The sequence below is a fragment of the Oncorhynchus masou genome, chromosome 33 (assembly GCF_036934945.1).
Source record: "Oncorhynchus masou masou isolate Uvic2021 chromosome 33, UVic_Omas_1.1, whole genome shotgun sequence".
NCBI lineage: Eukaryota > Metazoa > Chordata > Actinopteri > Salmoniformes > Salmonidae > Oncorhynchus > Oncorhynchus masou.
The window spans coordinates 1,036,270-1,057,097 of record NC_088244.1 but is presented as its reverse complement, the minus strand read 5'-3'; the positions used below and the strand labels follow the sequence as shown (position 1 = coordinate 1,057,097).

The 20,828-nt window shown below is 48.3% G+C and overlaps 1 protein-coding gene across 2 annotated transcripts in view; it reads left to right on the top strand.

Moving 5' to 3' along the window:
* The window catches only part of LOC135527496 (nerve growth factor-like), a 113,411-nt gene extending 94,109 nt beyond the window's left edge, over window positions 1-19,302 (top strand). For both annotated transcript variants that reach the window (XM_064956001.1, XM_064956000.1), the window contains exon 2: window positions 17,488-19,302. In XM_064956001.1, the coding sequence (XP_064812073.1) occupies window positions 17,499-18,416 (918 nt within the window). In that variant the 5' untranslated portion in view covers window positions 17,488-17,498 and the 3' untranslated portion in view covers window positions 18,417-19,302. The remainder of the gene's footprint in view (window positions 1-17,487) is intronic.
* Window positions 19,303-20,828: the final 1,526 nt, after the last annotated feature.

The following is a 20,828-nucleotide window of genomic DNA, read 5'->3' as shown; positions in this document are numbered from 1 at the left end:
CGGTGTTGAACCGTGTTGAGACGTGTTGAGACGTGTTGAACCGTGTTGAACGGTGTTGAACGGTGTTGAACGGTGTTGCGACGTGTTGAACGGTGTTGAACGGTGTTGAACCGTGTTGAGACGTGTTGAACCGTGTTGAACGGTGTTGAACCGTGTTGAGACGTGTTGAGACGTGTTGAACCGTGTTGAACCGTGTTGAACCGTGTTGAACGGTGTTGAACCGTGTTGAATCGTGTTCAGACGTGTTGAACCGTGTTGAGACGTGTTGAGACGTGTTGAACCGTGTTGAACCGTGTTGAACCGTGTTGAACCGTGTTGAGACGTGTTGAGACGTGTTGAACCGTGTTGAACGGTGTTGAACCGTGTTGAACCGTGTTGAACGGTGTTGAACGGTGTTGAACCGTGTTGAATCGTGTTGAGACGTGTTGAACCGTGTTGAGACGTGTTGAGACGTGTTGAACGGTGTTGAACGGTGTTGAGACGTGTTGAGACGTGTTGAACCGTGTTGAGACGTGTTGAGACGTGTTGAACGGTGTTGAACCGTGTTGAACCGTGTTGAACCGTGTTGAATCGTATTGAACCGTGTTGAACCGTGTTGAACCGTGTTGAACCGTGTTGAATCGTGTTGAACCGTGTTGAACCGTGTTGAGACGTGTTGAACCGTGTTGAGACGTGTTGAGACGTGTTGAACCGTGTTGAACCGTGTTGAACCGTGTTGAACCGTGTTGTACCGTGTTGAACCGTGTTGAACCGTGTTGAATCGTGTTGAACCGTGTTGAACCGTGTTGAGACGTGTTGAACCGTGTTGAACCGTGTTGAACCATGTTGAGACGTGTTGAACCGTGTTGAACCGTGTTGAGACGTGTTGAACCGTGTTGAACCATGTTGAGACGTGTTGAATCGTGTTGAACTGTGTTGAACCGTGTTGAACCGTGTTGAACCATGTTGAGACGTGTTGAACCGTGTTGAACCATGTTGAGACGTGTTGAATCGTGTTGAACTGTGTTGAACCGTGTTGAACCGTGTTGAACTGTGTTGAACCGTGTTGAACCGTGTTGAACCGTGTTGAGACGTGTTGAACCGTGTTGAACCGTGTTGAGACGTGTTGAATCGTGTTGAACTGTGTTGAACCGTGTTGAACCGTGTTGAGACGTGTTGAATCGTGTTGAACTGTGTTGAACCGTGTTGAACCGTGTTGAACCGTGTTGAGACGTGTTGAACCGTGTTGAACCGTGTTGAGACGTGTTGAATCGTGTTGAACCGTGTTGAGACGTGTTGAACCGTGTTGAACCGTGTTGAGCCGTGTTGAACCGTGTTGAGACGTGTTGAACCGTGTTGAACCGTGTTGAGACGTGTTGAATCGTGTTGAACTGTGTTGAACCGTGTTGAACCGTGTTGAACCGTGTTGAGACGTGTTGAACCGTGTTGAACCGTGTTGAGACGTGTTGAACCGTGTTGAACCGTGTTGAGACGTGTTGAATCGTGTTGAACTGTGTTGAACCGTGTTGAACCGTGTTGAGACGTGTTGAACCGTGTTGAACCGTGTTGAGACGTGTTGAATCGTGTTGAACCGTGTTGAGACGTGTTGAACCGTGTTGAACCGTGTTGAATCGTGTTGAACCGTGTTGAACCGTGTTGAGACGTGTTGAACCGTGTTGAACCGTGTTGAATCGTGTTGAACCGTGTTGAACCGTGTTGAGACGTGTTGAACCGTGTTGAATCGTGTTGAACCGTGTTGAGACGTGTTGAACCGTGTTGAACCGTGTTGAATCGTGTTGAACCGTGTTGAGACGTGTTGAACCGTGTTGAACCGTGTTGAGACGTGTTGAACCGTGTTGAACCGTGTTGAACCGTGTTGAACCGTGTTGAACGGTGTTGAACCGTGTTGAACCGTGTTGAATCGTGTTGAACCGTGTTGAACCGTGTTGAATCGCGTTGAACCGTGTTGAGACGTGTTGAACCGTGTTGAACCGTGTTGAATCGTGTTGAACGGTGTTGAACCATGTTGAATGGTGTTGAGCTGTGTTGAACCATGTTGAACGGTGTTGAGCTGTGTTGAACCATGTTGAATGGTGTTGAGCTGTGTTGAACCATGTTGAACGGTGTTGAACAGTGTTTTACAGTATTGTACTGTGTAATAATGTGTTGTACCATGCAATACCGTGTTGTACTGTGTAATAAATCAAATACATTTTTTTTATGTATTGGTCGCATACACATGGTTAGCAGATGTTATTGCTAAATGTATGGTGTAGCAAAATGCTTGTGCTTCTAGTTCCAATAGTGCAGTAATATCTAACACGTAATCTGACAGTTCCACAACAACTACCTTATACACAACAATCTAAGTAAAGGGATGGAATAAGAATATATACATATAAATATGAACAATAACAGAGTGGCCTTGGCAAGATGCTATAGATACAGTAAATACATATGGGATGAAGTGCCAATGATTTTAGTCAATGTTGGCAGCAGCCGCTCTGTGTTAGTGATGGCTGTTTAACAGTCTGATGGCCTTGAGATAGAAGCTGTTTTTCAGTCTCTCGGTCCCAGCTTTGATTCACCTGTACTGACCTCGCCTTCTGGATGATAGCGGGGTGAACAGGCAGTGGCTCGGGTGGTTGTTGTCCTTGATTATCTTTATGGCATTCCTATGACATCGGGTGGTGTAGGTGTCCTGGAGGGCAGGTAGTTTGCCCCCGGTGATGCGTTGTGCAGACCTCACCACCCTCTGGAGAGCCCTGTAGTTGAGGGCGGGGCAGTTGCCGTACCAGGCTGTGATACAGCCCGACAGGATGCTCTCGATTGTGCATCTGTAAAAGTTTGTGAGGGTTTTAGGTGACAAGCCAAATTTCTTCAGCTTCCTGAGGTTGAAGAGGCGCTATTGCGCTTTCTTCACCACGCTGTCTGTGTGAGTGGACCAATTCAGTTTGTCTGTGATGTGTACGCCGAAGAACTTCCCACCTTCTCCACTGCTGTCCTGTCGATGTGGATAGGGGGGTGCTCCATCTGCGGTTTTCCTGACGCCACACTCTGAGTGCCCTCACCTCCTCCCTATAGGCTGTCTCATCATTGTTGTTAATCAGGCCTACTAGTGTTGTGTCGTCTGCAAACTTGATGATTGAGTTGGAGGTATGCGTGGCGACGCAGTCATGGGTGAACAGAGATTACAGGAGGGGGATGATCACACACCCTTGTGGGGACCCAGTGTTAAGGAACAGTGAAGATACATTTTGTTTTCTACCTTCACCACCTGGGGGTGGCCAGTCAGGAAGTCCAGAACCCAATGGCACAGGGCGGGTTTGAGACCCAAAGCCTCCAGCTTAATGATGAGCTTTGAGGGTACTATGGTGTTGAATGCTGAGCTGTAGTCAATGAACAGCATTCTTACATAGCTATTCCTCCTGTCCAGATGTGATAGGGCAGTGTGCAGTGTGATGGCGATTGCATCGTCTGTGGACCTGTTGGGGTGGTATGCAAGTTGAAGTGGGTCAAGGATGGCAGGTAAGGTGGAGGTGATATGGTCCTTGACTAGGTTCCCGAGTGGTACAGCATCTCAGTGATAGAGGCGTCGCTACACACCCCTTGTTCAAAGCCAGGCTCTATCACAACCAGGCGTGATTGGGAGTTTTGTGCGAATGCCGCCATCTATATACAGTTTCTGGTTAGGGTAGGTTTTAATGGTCACATTGGGTACAAAATCTTCTATGGACTTCCTTACATACTCAATCACAGAAACATCGTATAAATCAATATTATTATTTGAGGAGCATGTCCCAGTCCGTGTGATCAAAACAATCTTGAATCATGGATTCCGATTGGGCAGACCAGCATTGAATAGTTATTGAACATCCTGTTTGAGTTTCTGCCTATAGGATGAGAGGAGCAAAATGGAGTCGTGGTCAGATTTGCCAAAAGAAGAACGGGGGAGGGCCTTGTATGCATCGAGGAAGTTAGAGTAGCAGTGATCCAGTGTTTTTCCAACACGAGCGCTACAATCAATATGCTGATAGACTTCAGGTAGCCTTGTTGTCAAAGTTCCTTTGTTAAAATACCCAGCTAAATAAGTGCAGCCTCAGGATATATGGTTTCCAGTTTGGTCGTGGTGGTGTCTGTTTGAGGGGGGATATACACGGCTGTGACAATAACTGACGAGAATTATCTTGGGAGATAATATGTCGGCATTTGATTGTGAAGAATTCTAGGTCAGGTGAAAAAAAGGACTTGAGTTCCTGTATGTTATTACAATTACGACATGACTCGTTAATCATGAAGCACACACCCCCGCCCTTCTTCTTCCCAGAGAGATGTTTATTTCTGTCGGCATGACGCATAGAGAATCCCGGTGGCTGTACCAACTCAGACAACATATCCTGAGAGAGCCATGTTTCCGTGAAACAGAGTATGTAACAATCCCTGTTGTCTCTCTGGAAAGCAACCCTTCCCTAATTTCGTCTACCTTGTTGTCTAGAGACTGGACATTGGCGAGTAATATACTTGGAAGCGGTGGGTAGTGTGCACGCCTTCAAAATCTGACAGGAGGTAAGGATCTAATTTGCGATATTTGCAATTCGTTCCAGGCATTGGCAGCAGAGAACTGGAAGGAAAGGCGGCCAAAACAGGTGTTGGCTTTGGGGATGACCGTCATTAGGATCCAAAGAGCTCAGTCAAGGATAGATGTGTGAGAGAGAGAGGAAGAGGAAAAGGGGGGGAGTGGAAAAGGGGAGAGAGGGATGGAGGGAGAGAGTGATCGAGAGGAAAAAAAAGAGAGAGAGGGGGAGAGAGAGACAGAGACAGAGACAGAAAGAGAGACAGATAGAGAGGGGAAAATGGGAGGGAGAGAGGGAGAGAGGGATGGAGGGAGAGAGGGAGAGAGAAAGAGAGAGAGACAGAGAGAGAGAGGGGGAAAAGGGAGGGAATGAGGGATGGAAGGAGAGAGACAGAGAAAGAGGGGGAAAGGAAAACAGACAGAGAGAGTGAGAGAGGGAGAGAGGGAGGGAGAGAGTGAGAGAGAGAGAGAGAGAGAGAGAGGGAGGGAGGGAGGGAGGGAGAGAGAGAGAGAGAGAGAGAGAGAGAGGAAGGGAGAGAGAGAGGGAGAGAGATAGAGAGTGAGAGAGAGAGAGAGAGAGAGAGAGAGAGCCACTACAGCCAGTTCAGGGAGACCTGTTCAGGTAGACCTCCACACTACAGCCTGTTCAGGGAGACCTGTTCAGGTAGACCTCAACACTACAGCCTGTTCAGGTAGACCTCCACTGTATAGAGCCATGTAATTTTATACTCCCTGTATAGAGCCATGTTATTTTCTACTCCCTGTATAGAGCCATGTTATCTTCTACTCCCTGTATAGAGCCATGTTATGTTCTACTCCCTGTATAGAGCCATGTTATTTTCTACTCCCTGTATAGAGCCATGTTATTTTCTACCCCCTGTATATAGCCATGTTATTTTCTAAGTCCAGTATATAGCCATGTCATTTTCTACCTCCTGTATAGAGCCATGTTATTTTCTACTCCCTGTATAGAGCCATGTAATTTTATACTTCCTGTATAGAGCCATGTAATTTTATACTCCCTGTATATAGCCATGTTATTTTCTACTCCCTGTATATAGCCATGTTATTTTCTAGTCTCTGTATAGAGCCATGTTATCTTCTACTCCCTGTATAGAGCCATGTTATCTTCTACTTCCTGTGTAGAGCCATGTTATTTTATACTTCCTGTATAGAGCCATGTTATTTTCTAGTCCCTGTATAGAGCCATGTTATTTTATACTCCCTGTATAGAGCCATGTTATTTTCTACCCCCTGTATATAGCCATGTTATTTTCTAAGTCCAGTATATAGCCATGTCATTTTCTACCTCCTGTATAGAGCCATGTTATTTTCTACTCCCTGTATAGAGCCATGTAATTTTATACTTCCTGTATAGAGCCATGTAATTTTATACTCCCTGTATATAGCCATGTTATTTTCTACTCCCTGTATATAGCCATGTTATTTTCTAGTCTCTGTATAGAGCCATGTTATCTTCTACTCCCTGTATAGAGCCATGTTATCTTCTACTTCCTGTGTAGAGCCATGTTATTTTATACTTCCTGTATAGAGCCATGTTATTTTCTAGTCCCTGTATAGAGCCATGTTATTTTCTAAGTCCAGTATATAGCCATGTTATTTTATACTCCCTGTATATAGCCATGTTATTTTATACTCCCTGTATAGAGCCATGTTATTTTCTACTCTCTGTATATAGCCATGTTATTTTATACTCCCTGTATAGAGCCATGTTATTTTATACTCCCTGTATATAGCCATGTTATTTTATACTTCCTGTATAGAGCCATGTTATTTTCTACTCTCTGTATATAGCCGTGTTATTTTATACTCCCTGTATAGAGCCATGTTATTTTATACTCTCTGTATATAGCCATGTTATTTTATACTCCCTGTATATAGCCATGTTATTTTATACTTCCTGTAAAGAGCCATGTTATTTTATACTCTCTGTATATAGCCATGTTATTTTATACTTCCTGTATATAGCCATGTTATTTTATACTCTCTGTATATAGCCATGTTATTTTATACTTCCTGTATAGAGCCATGTTATTTTATACTTCCTGTATAGAGCCATGTTATTTTATACTCTCTGTATATAGCCATGTTATTTTATACTCCCTGTATAGAGCCATGTTATTTTATACTCTCTGTATATAGCCATGTTATTTTATACTCCCTGTATATAGCCAAGTTATTTTATACTCTCTGTATATAGCCACGTTATTTTATACTCCCTGTATATAGCCATGTTATTTTATACTCCCTGTATATAGCCATGTTATTTTATACTCCCTGTATAGAGCCATGTTATTTTCTAGTCCCTGTATATAGCCATGTTATTTTATACTCCCTGTATATAGCCATGTTATTTTATACTCCCTGTATAGAGCCATGTTATTTTATACTCTCTGTATAGAGCCATGTTATTTTATACTCCCTGTATAGAGCCATGTTATTTTATACTCCCTGTATATAGCCATGTTATTTTATACTCCCTGTATATGGCCATGTTATTTTATACTCCCTGTGTAGAGCCATGTTATTTTCTAGTCCCTGTATAGAGCCATGTTATTTTCTACTCCCTGTATATAGCCATGTTATTTTCTACTCCCTGTATAGAGCCATGTTATTTTCTAGTCCCTGTATAGAGCCATGTTATTTTATACTCCCTGTATAGAGCCATGTTATTTTATACTCCCTGTATAGAGCCATGTTATTTTATACTCCCTGTATATAGCCACGTAATCGTCTCCTCCCTGTATTAACATGCAAGGTGTTCTCACTATTTGCTGTTTTCACTATGTCAGAAATGTGTAGACATAAAAGTATAAATGTGTAGACCATACACGTGCCTGTATTTGTGGATGCGTCCATTGAGGGTGTGAGAGTGTGTGAGAGTGTGAGCGAACTGTGAGAGGATGTGAGAGGGTGTGAGAGTGTGTGAGAGGGTGTGAGAGGGTGTGAGAGGGTGTGAGAGTGTGTGAGAGGGTGTGAGAGGGTGTGAGAGGGTGTGAGAGTGTGTGAGAACTGTGAGAGGATATGAGAGTGTGTGTGAGGGTGTGAGAGTGTGTGAGAGGGTGTGAGAGGGTGTGAGAGTGTGTGAGAGGGTGTGATGGGGTGTGAGAGGGTGTGAGAGTGTGTGAGACGGTGTGAGAGTGTGTGAGAACTGTGAGAGGATATGAGAGTGTGTGAGAGGGTGTGAGAGTGTGTGAGAGGGTGTGAGAGTGTGTGAGAACTGTGAGAGGATATGAGAGTGTGTGTGAGGGTGTGAGGGGGTGTGAGAGTGTGTGAGGGGGTGTGGGAGGGTGTGAGAGGGTGTGAGAGGGTGTGACAGTGTGTGAGAGGGTGTGAGGGGGTGTGAGAGTGTGTGAGAACTGTGAGAGGATATGAGAGTGTGTGTGAGGGTGTGAGAGTGTGTGAGAGGGTGTGAGAGGGTGTGAGAGGGTGTGAGAGTGTGTGAGAGGGTGTGAGAGGGTGTGAGAGGGTGTGAGAGTGTGTGAGAGTGTGTGAGAACTGTGAGAGGGTGTGAGAACTGTGAGAGGGTGTGAGAGTGTGTGAGAGTGTGTGAGAACTGTGAGAGTGTGTGAGAGGGTGTGAGAGGGTGTGAGAGTGTGTGAGAGTGTGTGAGAGGGTGTGAGACGGTGTGAGAGTGCATGAAAACTGTGAGAGGATATGAGAGAGTGTGTGAGGGTGTGAGAGTATGTGAGAGGGTGTGAGTAGGTGTGAGAGTGTGAAAGAGGGTGTGAGAGTGTGTGAGAACTGTGAGAGGATATGAGAGTGTGTGTGAGGGTGTGAGAGTGTGTGAGAGGGTGTGAGAGGGTGTGAGAGTGTGTGAGAGGGTGTGAGGGGGTGTGGGAGGGTGTGAGAGGGTGTGAGAGTGTGTGAGATGGTGTGAGGGGTTGTGAGAGTGTGTGAGAACTGTGAGAGGATATGAGAGTGTGTGCGAGGGTGTGAGAGTGTGTGAGAGGGTGTGAGAGGGTGTGAGAGGGTGTGAGAGTGAGTGAGAGGGTGTGAGAGTGTTTGTGCATGGTGTGAGAGGGTGTGAGAGGGTGTGAGAGTGTGTGAGAGGGTGTGAGTGGGTGTGAGAGGGTGTGAGAGGTTGCGAGAGTGTTTGTGCATGGTGTGAGAGGGTGTGAGAGGGTGTGAGAGAGTGTGAGAGAGTTTTTGCATCGTGTGAGAGGGTGCGTGAGGGTGTGAGAGTGTGTGAGAGTGTTTGTGCATGGTGTGAGAGGGTGTGAGAGTGTGTGAGAGGGTGTGAGAGGGTGTGAGAGGGTGTGAGAGGTTGTGAGAGTGTGTGAGAACTCTGAGAGGGTGTGAGAACTGTGAGAGGATGTGAGAGGGTGTGAGAACTGTGAGAGGGTGTGAGAGTGTGTGAGAGTGTGTGAGAACTGTGAGAGTGTGTGAGAGTGTGTGAGAGGGTGTGAGAGGTTGTGAGAGTGTTTGTGCATGGTGTGAGAGGGTGTGAGAGGGTGTGAGAGTGTTTGTGCATGGTGTGAGAGGGTGTGTGAGGGTGTGAGAGTGTGTGAGAGTGTTTGTGCATGGTGTGAGAGGGTGTGAGAGTGTGTGAGAGGGTGCGAGAGTGTTTGTGCATGGTGTGAGAGGGTGTGAGAGGGTGTGAGAGAGTGTGAGAGTGTTTTTGCATCGTGTGAGAGGGTGCGTGAGGGTGTGAGAGTGTGTGAGAGTGTTTGTGCATGGTGTGAGAGGGTGTGAGAGTGTGTGAGAGGGTGTGAGAGGGTGTGAGAGGGTGTGAGAGTGTGTGAGAACTCTGAGAGTGTGTGAGAACTGTGAGAGGATGTGAGAGGGTGTGAGAACTGTGAGAGGGTGTGAGAGTGTGTGAGAACTGTGAGAGTGTGTGAGAGTGTGTGAGAGGGTGCGTGAGGGTGTGAGAGTGTTTGAGAGTGTTTGTGCATGGTGTGAGAGGGTGTGAGAGTGTGTGAGAGGGTGTGAGAGGGTGTGAGAGGGTGTGAGAGTGTGTGAGAACTCTGAGAGGGTGTGAGAACTGTGAGAGGATGTGAGAGGGTGTGAGAACTGTGAGAGGGTGTGAGAGTGTGTGAGAGTGTGTGAGAACTGTGAGAGTGTGTGAGAGTGTGTGAGAGGGTGTGAGAGGGTGTGAGAGTGTGTGAGAGTGTGTGAGAGGGTGTGAAAGTGTGTGAGAGTGTGTGAGAGTGTTTGTGCATTGTGTGAGAGGGTGTGAGAGGTTGTGAGAGTGTGTGAGAACTCTGAGAGGGTGTGAGAACTGTGAGAGGATGTGAGAGGGTGTGAGAACTGTGAGAGGGTGTGAGAGTGTGTGAGAGTGTGTGAGAACTGTGAGAGTGTGTGAGAGTGTGTGAGAGGGTGTGAGAGGTTGTGAGAGTGTTTGTGCATGGTGTGAGAGGGTGTGAGAGGGTGTGAGAGTGTTTGTGCATGGTGTGAGAGGGTGTGTGAGGGTGTGAGAGTGTGTGAGAGTGTTTGTGCATGGTGTGAGAGGGTGTGAGAGTGTGTGAGAGGGTGCGAGAGTGTTTGTGCATGGTGTGAGAGGGTGTGAGAGGGTGTGAGAGAGTGTGAGAGTGTTTTTGCATCGTGTGAGAGGGTGCGTGAGGGTGTGAGAGTGTGTGAGAGTGTTTGTGCATGGTGTGAGAGGGTGTGAGAGTGTGTGAGAGGGTGTGAGAGGGTGTGAGAGGGTGTGAGAGTGTGTGAGAACTCTGAGAGTGTGTGAGAACTGTGAGAGGATGTGAGAGGGTGTGAGAACTGTGAGAGGGTGTGAGAGTGTGTGAGAACTGTGAGAGTGTGTGAGAGTGTGTGAGAGGGTGCGTGAGGGTGTGAGAGTGTGTGAGAGTGTTTGTGCATGGTGTGAGAGGGTGTGAGAGTGTGTGAGAGGGTGTGAGAGGGTGTGAGAGGGTGTGAGAGGGTGTGAGAACTGTGAGAGGATTTGAGAGGGTGTGAGAACTGTGAGAGGGTGTGAGAGTGTGTGAGAGTGTGTGAGAACTGTGAGAGTGTGTGAGAGTGTGTGAGAGGGTGTGAGAGGGTGTGAGAGTGTGTGAGAGTGTGTGAGAGGGTGTGAAAGTGTGTGAGAGTGTGTGAGAGTGTTTGTGCATTGTGTGAGAGGGTGTGAGAGGGTGTGAGAGTGTGAGAGAGGGTGTGAGAGTGTGTGAGGGGGTGTGGGAGGGTGTGAGAGGGTGTGAATAAATACATCAGATGCTGTAGACGAGGCCTATGTGTTGTTCTCTGTAGACGAGGCCTATGTGTTGTTCTCTGTAGACTAGGCCTATGTGTTGTTCTCTATAGACTAGGCCTATGTTGTTGTTCTCTGTAGACCAGGCCTATGTGTTGTTCTCTATAGACTAGGCCTAAATGTTGTTCTCTATAGACTAGGCCTATGTGTTGTTCTCTATAGACTAGGCCTATGTGTTGTTCTCTATAGACTAGACCACAGTTCTGACACCACACACATGTCTGACACCACACGCAGCTCTAACACCACACGCAGCTCTGACGCCACACACAGCTCTGACACCACACACAGCTCTGACACCACACACAGCTCTGACAACACACACAGCACTGATACCAGATACATCTCTGACACCAGACACAGCTCTGACACACACACATCTCTGACACCAGACACCTCTCTGACACGACACACAGCTCTGACACCAGACACAGCTCTGACACCAGACACAGCTCTGACATCAGACACACCTCTGACACCAGACACAGCTCTGACATCAGACACACCTCTGACACCAGACACAGCTCTGACATCAGACACACCTCTGACACCAGACACAGCTCTGACACCAGACACAGCTCTGTCACCAGACACAGATCTGACATAAGACACTTCTCTGGCACCAGACACAGCTCTGACACCAGACACATCTCTGCCTCCAGACACATCTGACACCAGACACAGCTCTGACACCACACACAGCTCTGACACCACACACATCTCTGAAACCAGACACTTCTCTGACACCGCACACAGCTCTGACACCACACACAGCTCTGACACCAGACACAGCTCTGACACCAGACACAGCTCTGACACCAGACACATCTCTGACACCAGACACATCTCTGACCCCAGACACAGCTCTGACACCACACACAGCTCTGACACCAGACACAGCTCTGACACCACACAGCTCTGACCTCATACACATCTCTGACAACAGACACAGCTCTGACCCCACACAGCTCTGATACCACAAAGCTCTGACCCCAGTCACAGCTCTGACAGCAGACACAGCTCTGACACACAGGCATCTCTGACACCACACACAACACTGACACCACACACAGATCTTACACACACACATATCTGACACCAGACACAGCTCTGACACACAGGCAGCTCTGACACCACACACAGCACTGACACCAAACACATCTCTGACACCACACACAGCTCTGACACCAGACACATCTCTGACCCCAGACACATCTCTGACCCCAGACACAGGTCAGACACATCTCTGACCCCAGACACAGGTCAGACACATCTCTGACACCAGACACAGCTCTGACACCAGACACAGCTCTGACACCAGACACAGCTCTGACACCACACAGCTCTTATATTACAAAGCTCTGACCCCAGACACAGCTCTGAACCCAGACACAGCTCTGACACACAGGCAGTTCTGACACCACACACATCTCTGGCACACACGCAGCTCTGACACACACACAGCTCTGACACCAGACACATCTCTGACCCCAGACACAGCTCTGACACCAGACACAGGTCAGACACATCTCTGACCCCAGACACAGCTCTGACACCAGACACAGGTCAGACACATCTCTGACCCCAGACACAGGTCAGACACATCTCTGACACCAGACACAGCTCTGACACCAGACACATCTCTGACCCCAGACACAGCTCTGACACCAGACACAGGTCAGACACATCTCTGACACCAGACACAGCTCTGACACACACACACACACACAGCTCAGACACCACACACAGCTCTGACACACACACAGCTCTGACACACACACACACACACACACAGCTCAGACACCACACACAGCTCTGACACCAGACACAGCTCTGACACCAGACACAGGTCAGACACATCTCTGACACCAGACACAGCTCTGACACCAGACATCTCTGACACCAGACAGCTCTGACACACACACAGCTCTGACACCAGACACAGCTCTGACACCACACAGCTCTTATATTACAAAGCTCTGACCCCAGACACAGCTCTGACACACAGGCAGCTCTGACACCATACACAGCTCTGACACACAGCTCTGACACCAGACACAGCTCTGACACCATACACAGCTCTGACACACAGCTCTGACACCAGACATAGCTCTGACACCAGACAAAGCTCTGACACCAGACACAGCTCTGACACACACACAGCTCTGCCACCACACACATCTCTGACACACACACAGCTCTGACACCACACACAGCTCTGACACACAGGCAGCTCTGACACCAGACACAGCTCTGACACACAGCTCTGACACCAGACACAGCTCTGACACCAGATACAGTTCTGACCCCAGACATAGCTCTGACACCAGACAAAGCTCTGACACCAGACACAGCTCTGACACACACACAGCTCTGACACCACACACATCTCTGACACACACACAGCTCTGACACCACACACAGCTCTGACACACAGGCAGCTCTGACACCAGACACAGATCTGACACCACACACAGCTCTGACACCACACACAGCTCTGACACCACACACAGCTCTGACACCACAAAACGTCTGTTGTTGTTGACATGACGTGTGTTGTTATTGTTGAAAGGACGTGTGTTGTTGTTGACATGACGTGTGTTGTTGTTGACAGGATGTGTGTTGTTGTTGTCAGCACGTGTGTTGTTGTTGACGGGTCGTGTGTTGTTGTTGACAGGACGTGTGTTGTAATTGTTGACAGGATGTGTGTTGTTGTTGACAGGATGTGTGTTGTTGTTGACAGGGTGTGCTGATGTTGACAGGATGTGTGTTGTTGTTGACAGGTCATGTATTGTTGTTGACAGGATGTGTGTTGTTATTGTTGACAGGATGGGTGTGTTGTTATTGTTGACATGATGTGTGTTGTTGCTGACAGGATGTGTGTTGTTGTTGACCGGGTGTGTTGATGTTGACAACACATGTTGTTGACAGGGCGTGTGTTGTTGTTGACAAGATGTGTGTTGTTGTTGACAGGATGTGTGTTGTTGTTGACAGGGTGTGCTGATGTTGACAGGACATGTGTTGTTGTTGACAGGACATGTGTTGTTATTGTTGACAGGACGTGTGTTGTTGTTGACAGGTCGTGTGTGGTTGTTGACAGGATTGTGTTGTTGTTGATAGGACTTGTGTTGTTATTGTTGACAGGACGTGTGTTGTTATTGTTGACAGGACATGTGTTGTTATTGTTGACAGGACATGTGTTGTTATTGTTGACAGGACGTGTGTTGTTATTGTTGACAGGACATGTGTTGTTATTGTTGACAGGACATGTGTTGTTATTGTTGACAGGACATGTGTTGTTATTGTTGACAGGACATGTGTTGTTATTGTTGACAGGACGTGTGTTGTTATTGTTAACAGGATGTGTGTTGTTGTTGACAGGACGTGTGTTGTTATTGTTGACAAGACATGTGTTGTTGTTGACAGGACATGTATTGTTGTTGACAGGACATGTGTTGTTGTTGACAGGACATGTTTTGTTGTCGACAGGGTGCGTGTTGTTGTTGACAGGACCTGTGTTGTTGTTGGCATGCCTTTGGTTGTTGTTGACAGGACATGGGTTGTTGTTGACTTGACGTGGGTTGTTGTTGACAGGACGTGTGTTTTTTTTGTTGACAGGACGTGTGTTGTTGTTGACAGGATGTGTGTTGTTGTTGACAGGACGTGTGTTGTTGTTGACAGGGTGGGTTGTTGTTGACAGGACATGTGTTGTTATTGTTGACAGGACGTGTGTTGTTGTTGACAGGTCGTGTGTGGTTGTTGACAGGATTGTGTTGTTGTTGACAGGACTTGTGTTGTTATTGTTGACAGGACATGTGTTGTTATTGTTAACAGGATGTGTGTTGTTGTTGACAGGACGTGTGTTGTTATTGTTGACAGGACATGTGTTGTTGTTGACAGGACATGTGTTGTTGTTGACAGGACATGTGTTGTTGTTGACAGGACATGTTTTGTTGTCGACATGGTGCGTGTTGTTGTTGACAGGACCTGTGTTGTTGTTGGCATGACTTTGGTTGTTGTTGACAGGACATGGGTTGTTGTTGACATGACGTGGGTTGTTGCTGACAGGACGTGTGTTGTTTTTGTTGACAGGACGTGTGTTGTTGTTGACAGGATGTGTGTTGTTGTTGACAGGACGTGGGTTGTTGTTGACAGGACGTGTGTTGTTGTTGACAAGACATGTTTTGTTGTTGACAGGAATTGACTTATATTGCTATTGTTGACAGGACATGTATTGTTGTTGACAGGGCGTGTGTTGTTCTTGTTGACCGGACGTGTGTTGTTGTTGACAGGGCGTGTGTTGTTCTTGTTGACCGGACGTGTGTTGTTGTTGACAGGAATTGACTTGTGTTGTTATTGTTGACAGGACATGTATTGTTGTTGACAGGGTGTGTTGTTATTGTCGACAGGACGTGTGCTGGTGTTGACAGGTCGTGTGTTGTTGTTGACAGGACGTGTGTTGTTGTTGACAGGACATGTTTTGTTGTTGACAGGAATTGACTTATATTGCTATTGTTGACAGGACTTGTGTTGTTGTTGATAGGGAGTGTGTTGTTCTTGTTGAAAGGACATGTGTTGTTGTTGACAGGACTTGACTTGTGTTGTTATTATTGACCGGACGCGGGTTGTTGTTGACAGGGTGTGTTGTTATTGTTGACAGGACGTGTGCTGGTGTTGACAGGTCGTGTTTTGTTGTTGACAGGACGTGTGTTGTTGTTGACAGGATGTGGTTTGTTGTTGACAGGACTTGACTTGTTTTGCTATTGTGACAGGACATGTGTTGTTGTTGACAGGACCCATGTTGTTGTTGTTTACAGGACGTGTGTTGTTGTTGACAGGGTGTGTTGTTGCTGACAGGGAATGTTGTTGTTGACAGGTTTTGTGTTGCTATTGTTTTCAGGATGTGTGTTGTTGACAGGACATGTGTTGTTGTTGACAGGACGTATGTTGTTGTTGACAGGACGTGTGTTGTTGCTGACAGGTGGGTTGTTGTTGACAGGGTGTGTTGTTGTTGACAGGACCTGTGTTGTTGTTTACAGGCCATGTGTTGTTGTTTACAGGCCATGTGTTGTTGTTGACAGGTCTTGTGTTGTTATTTACAGGATGTGTGTTGTTGTTGACAGGACATGTGTTGTTGTTGACAGGGTTTGTGGTTGTTGACAGGTCTTGTGTTGCTGTTGTTTACAGAATGTGTGTTGTTGACAGGACATGTGTTGTTGTTTACAGGATGTGTGTTGTTAACAGGACATGTGTTGTTGTTGACAGGATGTGTGTTGTTGTTAACATGACGTGTGTTGTTGTTGACAGGACATGTGTTGTTGTTGACAAGACGTGTGTTGTTGTTTACAGGATGTGTGTTGTTGACAGGACTTGTGTTGTTGTTTACAGAATGTGTGTTGTTGACAGGACATGTGTTGTTGTTGACATGACGTGTGTTGTTGTTGACATGACGAGTGTTGTTGTTGACAGCGTGTGTTGTTGTCGACATGACATGTGTTATTGTTGACAGGACGTGTGTTGTTGTTGACAGGACATGTGTTGTTGTTGACATGACGTGTGTTGTTGTTGACAGGACGAGTGTTGTTGTTGACATGACGTGTATTGTTGTTGACAGGACGTGTGTTGTTGTTGACAGGACGTGTGCTGGTGTTGACAGGTCGTGTGTTGTTGTTGACAGGACGTGTGTTGTTGTTGACAGGACGTGTGTTGTTGTTGACAGGACCCATGTTGTTGTTGTTGACAGGGTGTGTTGTTGTTGACAGGGTGTGTTGTTGTTGACAGGACCCATGTTGTTGTTGTTGACAGGGTGTGTTGTTGTTGACAGGGTGTGTTGTTGTTGACAGGTTTTGTGTTGCTATTGTTTACAGGATGTGCTGATGTTGACAGGACATGTGCTGTTGTTGACAGGACTTTACTTGTTCTGCTATTGTGACAGGACGTGTGTTGTTGTTTACAGGACATGTGTTGTTGTTGACAGGGTGTGTTGTTGTTAACAGGGAATGTTGTTGTTGACAGGTTTTGTGTTGCTATTGTTTACAGGATGTGTGTTGTGGACATGTGTTGTTGTTGACAGATCGTGTGTTGTTGTTGACAGGACGTGTGTTGTTGTTGACAGGGTGTGTTGTTGTTGACAGGACATGTGTTGTTAACAGATCAGGTGTTGTTGTTGACAGGTCTTGTGTTGTTGTTGTTTACAGGATGTGTGTTGTTGTTGACAGGACGTGTGTTGTTGTTGACAGGGTGTGTTGGGGTTGACAGAGTGTGTTGTTGTTGACAGGTCTTGTGTTGCTATTGTTTACAGAATGTGTGTTGTTGACAGGACGAGTGTTGTTGTTGACATGACGAGTGTGGTTGTTGACATGACGTGTGTTGTTGTTGACAGGACATGTGTTGTTGTTGACATGATGTGTGTTGTTGTTGACCTGACGTGTGTTGTTGTTGACTTGACGTGTGTTGTTGTTGACAGGACGTGTGTTGTTGTTTACAGGACGTTTGTTGTTGTTGACAGGACGTGTGTTGTTGTTGACAGGACATGTGTTGTTGTTTACAGGACGTGTGTTGTTGTTTACAGGACGTGTGTTTTTGTTGACAGGACGTGTGTTGTTGTTGACAGGACGTGTGTTGTTGTTGACAGGACGTGTGTTGTTGTTTACAGGACGTGTGTTGTTGTTGACAGATCGTGTGTTGTTGTTGACCTGACGTGTGTTGTTGTTGACAGGACGTGTGCCCATGAGGTCGTTGCTGTTGGTGCTCCTGCTCATTGGCATCCAGGCTGTACTGAACATGGAAGGGGCCCTGGGCCCGGTGGCTGCCAACCACAGTGCAGAACACCACACAGCAGCCAATGGCAGAGCAGAACAGCACACATCAGCCAATGGCAGAGCAGAACACCACACAGCAGCCAATGGCAGATCAGAACTACAGAGGACGGCCCGCCTGTCAGTGTCACCTCAGCAGGAGCAGCCAGCAGCAGACAGGGATACTCAGCAGAGACCCAGCCGGACCAGACAGGCCCACAGACCAACCTCTCTACCCCAGGACAGGAGTTCTTCCCTGGGCCACTCTGAGACAGACTCCTCCCCCTCCATCCCTGAGGTGGACCCCAAACTGTTCAGCAAGCGGAAGTACCGCACCTCATCACGCGTCGTCTTCAGCGACGTACCCCCCTCTCACCACACCCTGGGAGGGGAGACAGGGGAGGAGGAGGAAGGGGTGAGGGATGGGGGAGTGAGGGTGAGGCGGAGAGCGGGGGGGCAGCCCATGCACAGGGGGGAATACTCCGTGTGCGACAGCATCAGCGTGTGGTTGGGGAACCTGACCAAGGCCACAGACATCGCCGGCAACGAGGTGGAGGTTCTGCCAGAGGTGAAGATAGACAACGTCCGCAAGAGACAGTTCTTCTACGAGACCACCTGCCGCGTGGCCACACCCCCAGGGGGCGGAGCTGGGGCTGGGGGAGGGGCCAGTGGAGGCATTTCTAAAGCAGGGTGCCGCGGCATCGACAGCCGTCACTGGAACTCGTACTGCACCAACACGCACACGTACGTGCGCGCGCTCACCAAGTCCAAGGAGCAGACGGCGTGGAGGTTGATACGCATCAACGCAGCGTGTGTGTGTGTCCTCAGCCGCAAGTCCTGGAGGCACTGACCTCTCACCCCTAGGACTATGGACCCATATACACACACACACACACACACACACACCGATTGCACAGTCAGACACGTAAGCAACCATGAAACAGCCACTACAGATGTACACAGACACACTCCCACACACAGACACACTCCCACACACAGACACACTCCCACACACAGACACACTCCCACACACAGACACACTCCCACACACAGACACACTCACCTGTATCCGACCAGCCCCTTCCCCTCTCCCTACCTCAGTCAGATTTCTGGTTCTTCTAACTTATGAGGACTGCATGTCATATTTATAGTTTATACAGTCGAATATATATTAAATAAGTGTATATATACAGTGCCTTCGGTAACTATTCAGACCCCATGAATTTTCAAAATTTTCTTACGTTACAGCCTTATTCAAAAAATTAATCAAATAAAATAAATTGCTCATCTAACTACACACAATACCCCATAATGACAAAGTGAAAACAGGTTTGTAGACATTTTTGCAAATGTATTAAAATTCACAACAGAAATACCTTATTTACATAAGTAAATCTCTGCAGCACTCACCAATCAGGCCTTTATGGTAGAGTGGTCAGACGGAAGCAGCTCCTCAGTATAAGGCACATGACAGCCCGCTTGGAGTTTGCCAAAAGGCACCTAAAGACTCTCAGACCATGAGAAACAAGATCCTCTGGTCTGATGAAACCGAGATTGAAGTCTTTGGCCTGAATGCCAAGCGTCAGGAAAACTATTTAATCCATTTTAGTGTAAGGCTGTAAAGTAACAAAATGTGGAAGAAGTCAAGGAGTCTGAATACCATCCGAAGGCCTGTACATCATGAATTCAACTTTTTGTTGTTGTTGATGATGATGCTGTTATTTATTAAACACTTCAGTACATGCCTGTCTCCTGTCTCCTGTCTCCTGCCTTCTGTCTCCTGTCTCCTGCCTCCTGCCTCCTGTCTCCTGCCTCCTGTCTCCTGCCTCCTGTCTCCTGTCTCCTGCCTCCTGTCTCCTGTCTCCTGCCTCCTGTCTCCTGCATCCTGTCTCCTGCATCCTGTCTCCTTCCTCCTGTCTCCTGCCTCCTGTCTCCTGTCTCCTGCCTCCTGTCTCCTGTCTCCTGTCTCCTGCCTCCTGTCTCCTGCCTCCTGTCTCCTGTCTCCTGCCTCCTGTCTCCTGCCTCCTGTCTCCTGTCTCCTGCCTCCTGTCTCCTGTCTCCTGCCTCCTGCCTCCTGTCTCCTGTCTCCTGCCTCCTGTCTCCTGTCTCCTGTCTCCTGCATCCTGTCTCCTTCCTCCTGTCTCCTGCCTCCTGTCTCCTGTCTCCTGCCTCCTGTCTCCTGCCTCCTGTCTCCTGTCTCCTGCCTCCTGTCTCCTGCCTCCTGTCTCCTGTCTCCTGCCTCCTGTCTCCTGTCTCCTGCCTCCTGCCTCCTGTCTCCTGCCTCCTGTCTCCTGCCTCCTGTCTCCTGTCTCCTGTCTCCTGTCTCCTGTCTCCTGCCTTCTGTCTCCTGCCTCCTGTCTCCTGTCTCCTGCCTTCTGTCTCCTGCCTCCTGTCTCCTACCTCCTCCCACCTGTCTCCTGCATCCTGTCTTCTTCCTCCTGCCTCCTGTCTTTTGTCTCCTGCCTCCTGCCTCCTGTCTCCCGCCTTCTGTCTCCTGCCTCCTGCCTCCTGTCACCTGTCTCCTGCCTCCTGTCTTTTGTCTCCTGCCTCCTCCCTCCTGCCTCCTGCCTCCTGTCTCCTGTCTCCAGCCTCTTGCCTCCTGTCTCCTGTCTCCTGTCTCCTGCCTCCTGTCTCCTGCCTCCTGTCTTTTGTCTCCTGCCTCCTCCCTCCTCCCTCCTGCCTCCTGTCCTGTCTCCTGCCTCCTGTCTCCTGCCTCCTGTCTCCTGCCTTCTGTCTCCTGCCTCCTTCCTCCTGTCTCCTGTCTCCTGCCTCCTGTCTTTTGTCTCCTGCCTCCTCCCTCCTGCCTCCTGCCTCCTGTCTCCTGTCTCCAGCCTCCTGCCTCCTGTCTCCCTTCTCCTGTCTCCTGCCTCCTGTCTCCTGCCTCCTGTCTTTTGTCTCCTGCCTCCTCCCTCCTCCCTCCTGCCTCCTGCCTCCTGTCTCCTGTCTCCTGCCTCCTGTCTCCTGTCTCCTGCCTCCTGCCTCCTGCCTCCTGCCTCCTGTCTCCTGCCTCCTGTCTCCTGCCTCCTGTCTCCTGTCTCCTGTCTCCTGCCTTCTGTCTCCTGCCTCCTGTCTCCTGTCTCCTGCCTTCTGTCTCCTGCCTCCTGTCTCCTGCCTCCTCCCACCTGTCTCCTGCATCCTGTCTTCTTCCTCCTGCCTCCTGTCTTTTGTCTCCTGCCTCCTGCCTCCTGTCTCCTGCCTTCTGTCTCCTGCCTCCTGCCTCCTGTCACCTGTCTCCTGCCTCCTGTCTTTTGTCTCCTGCCTC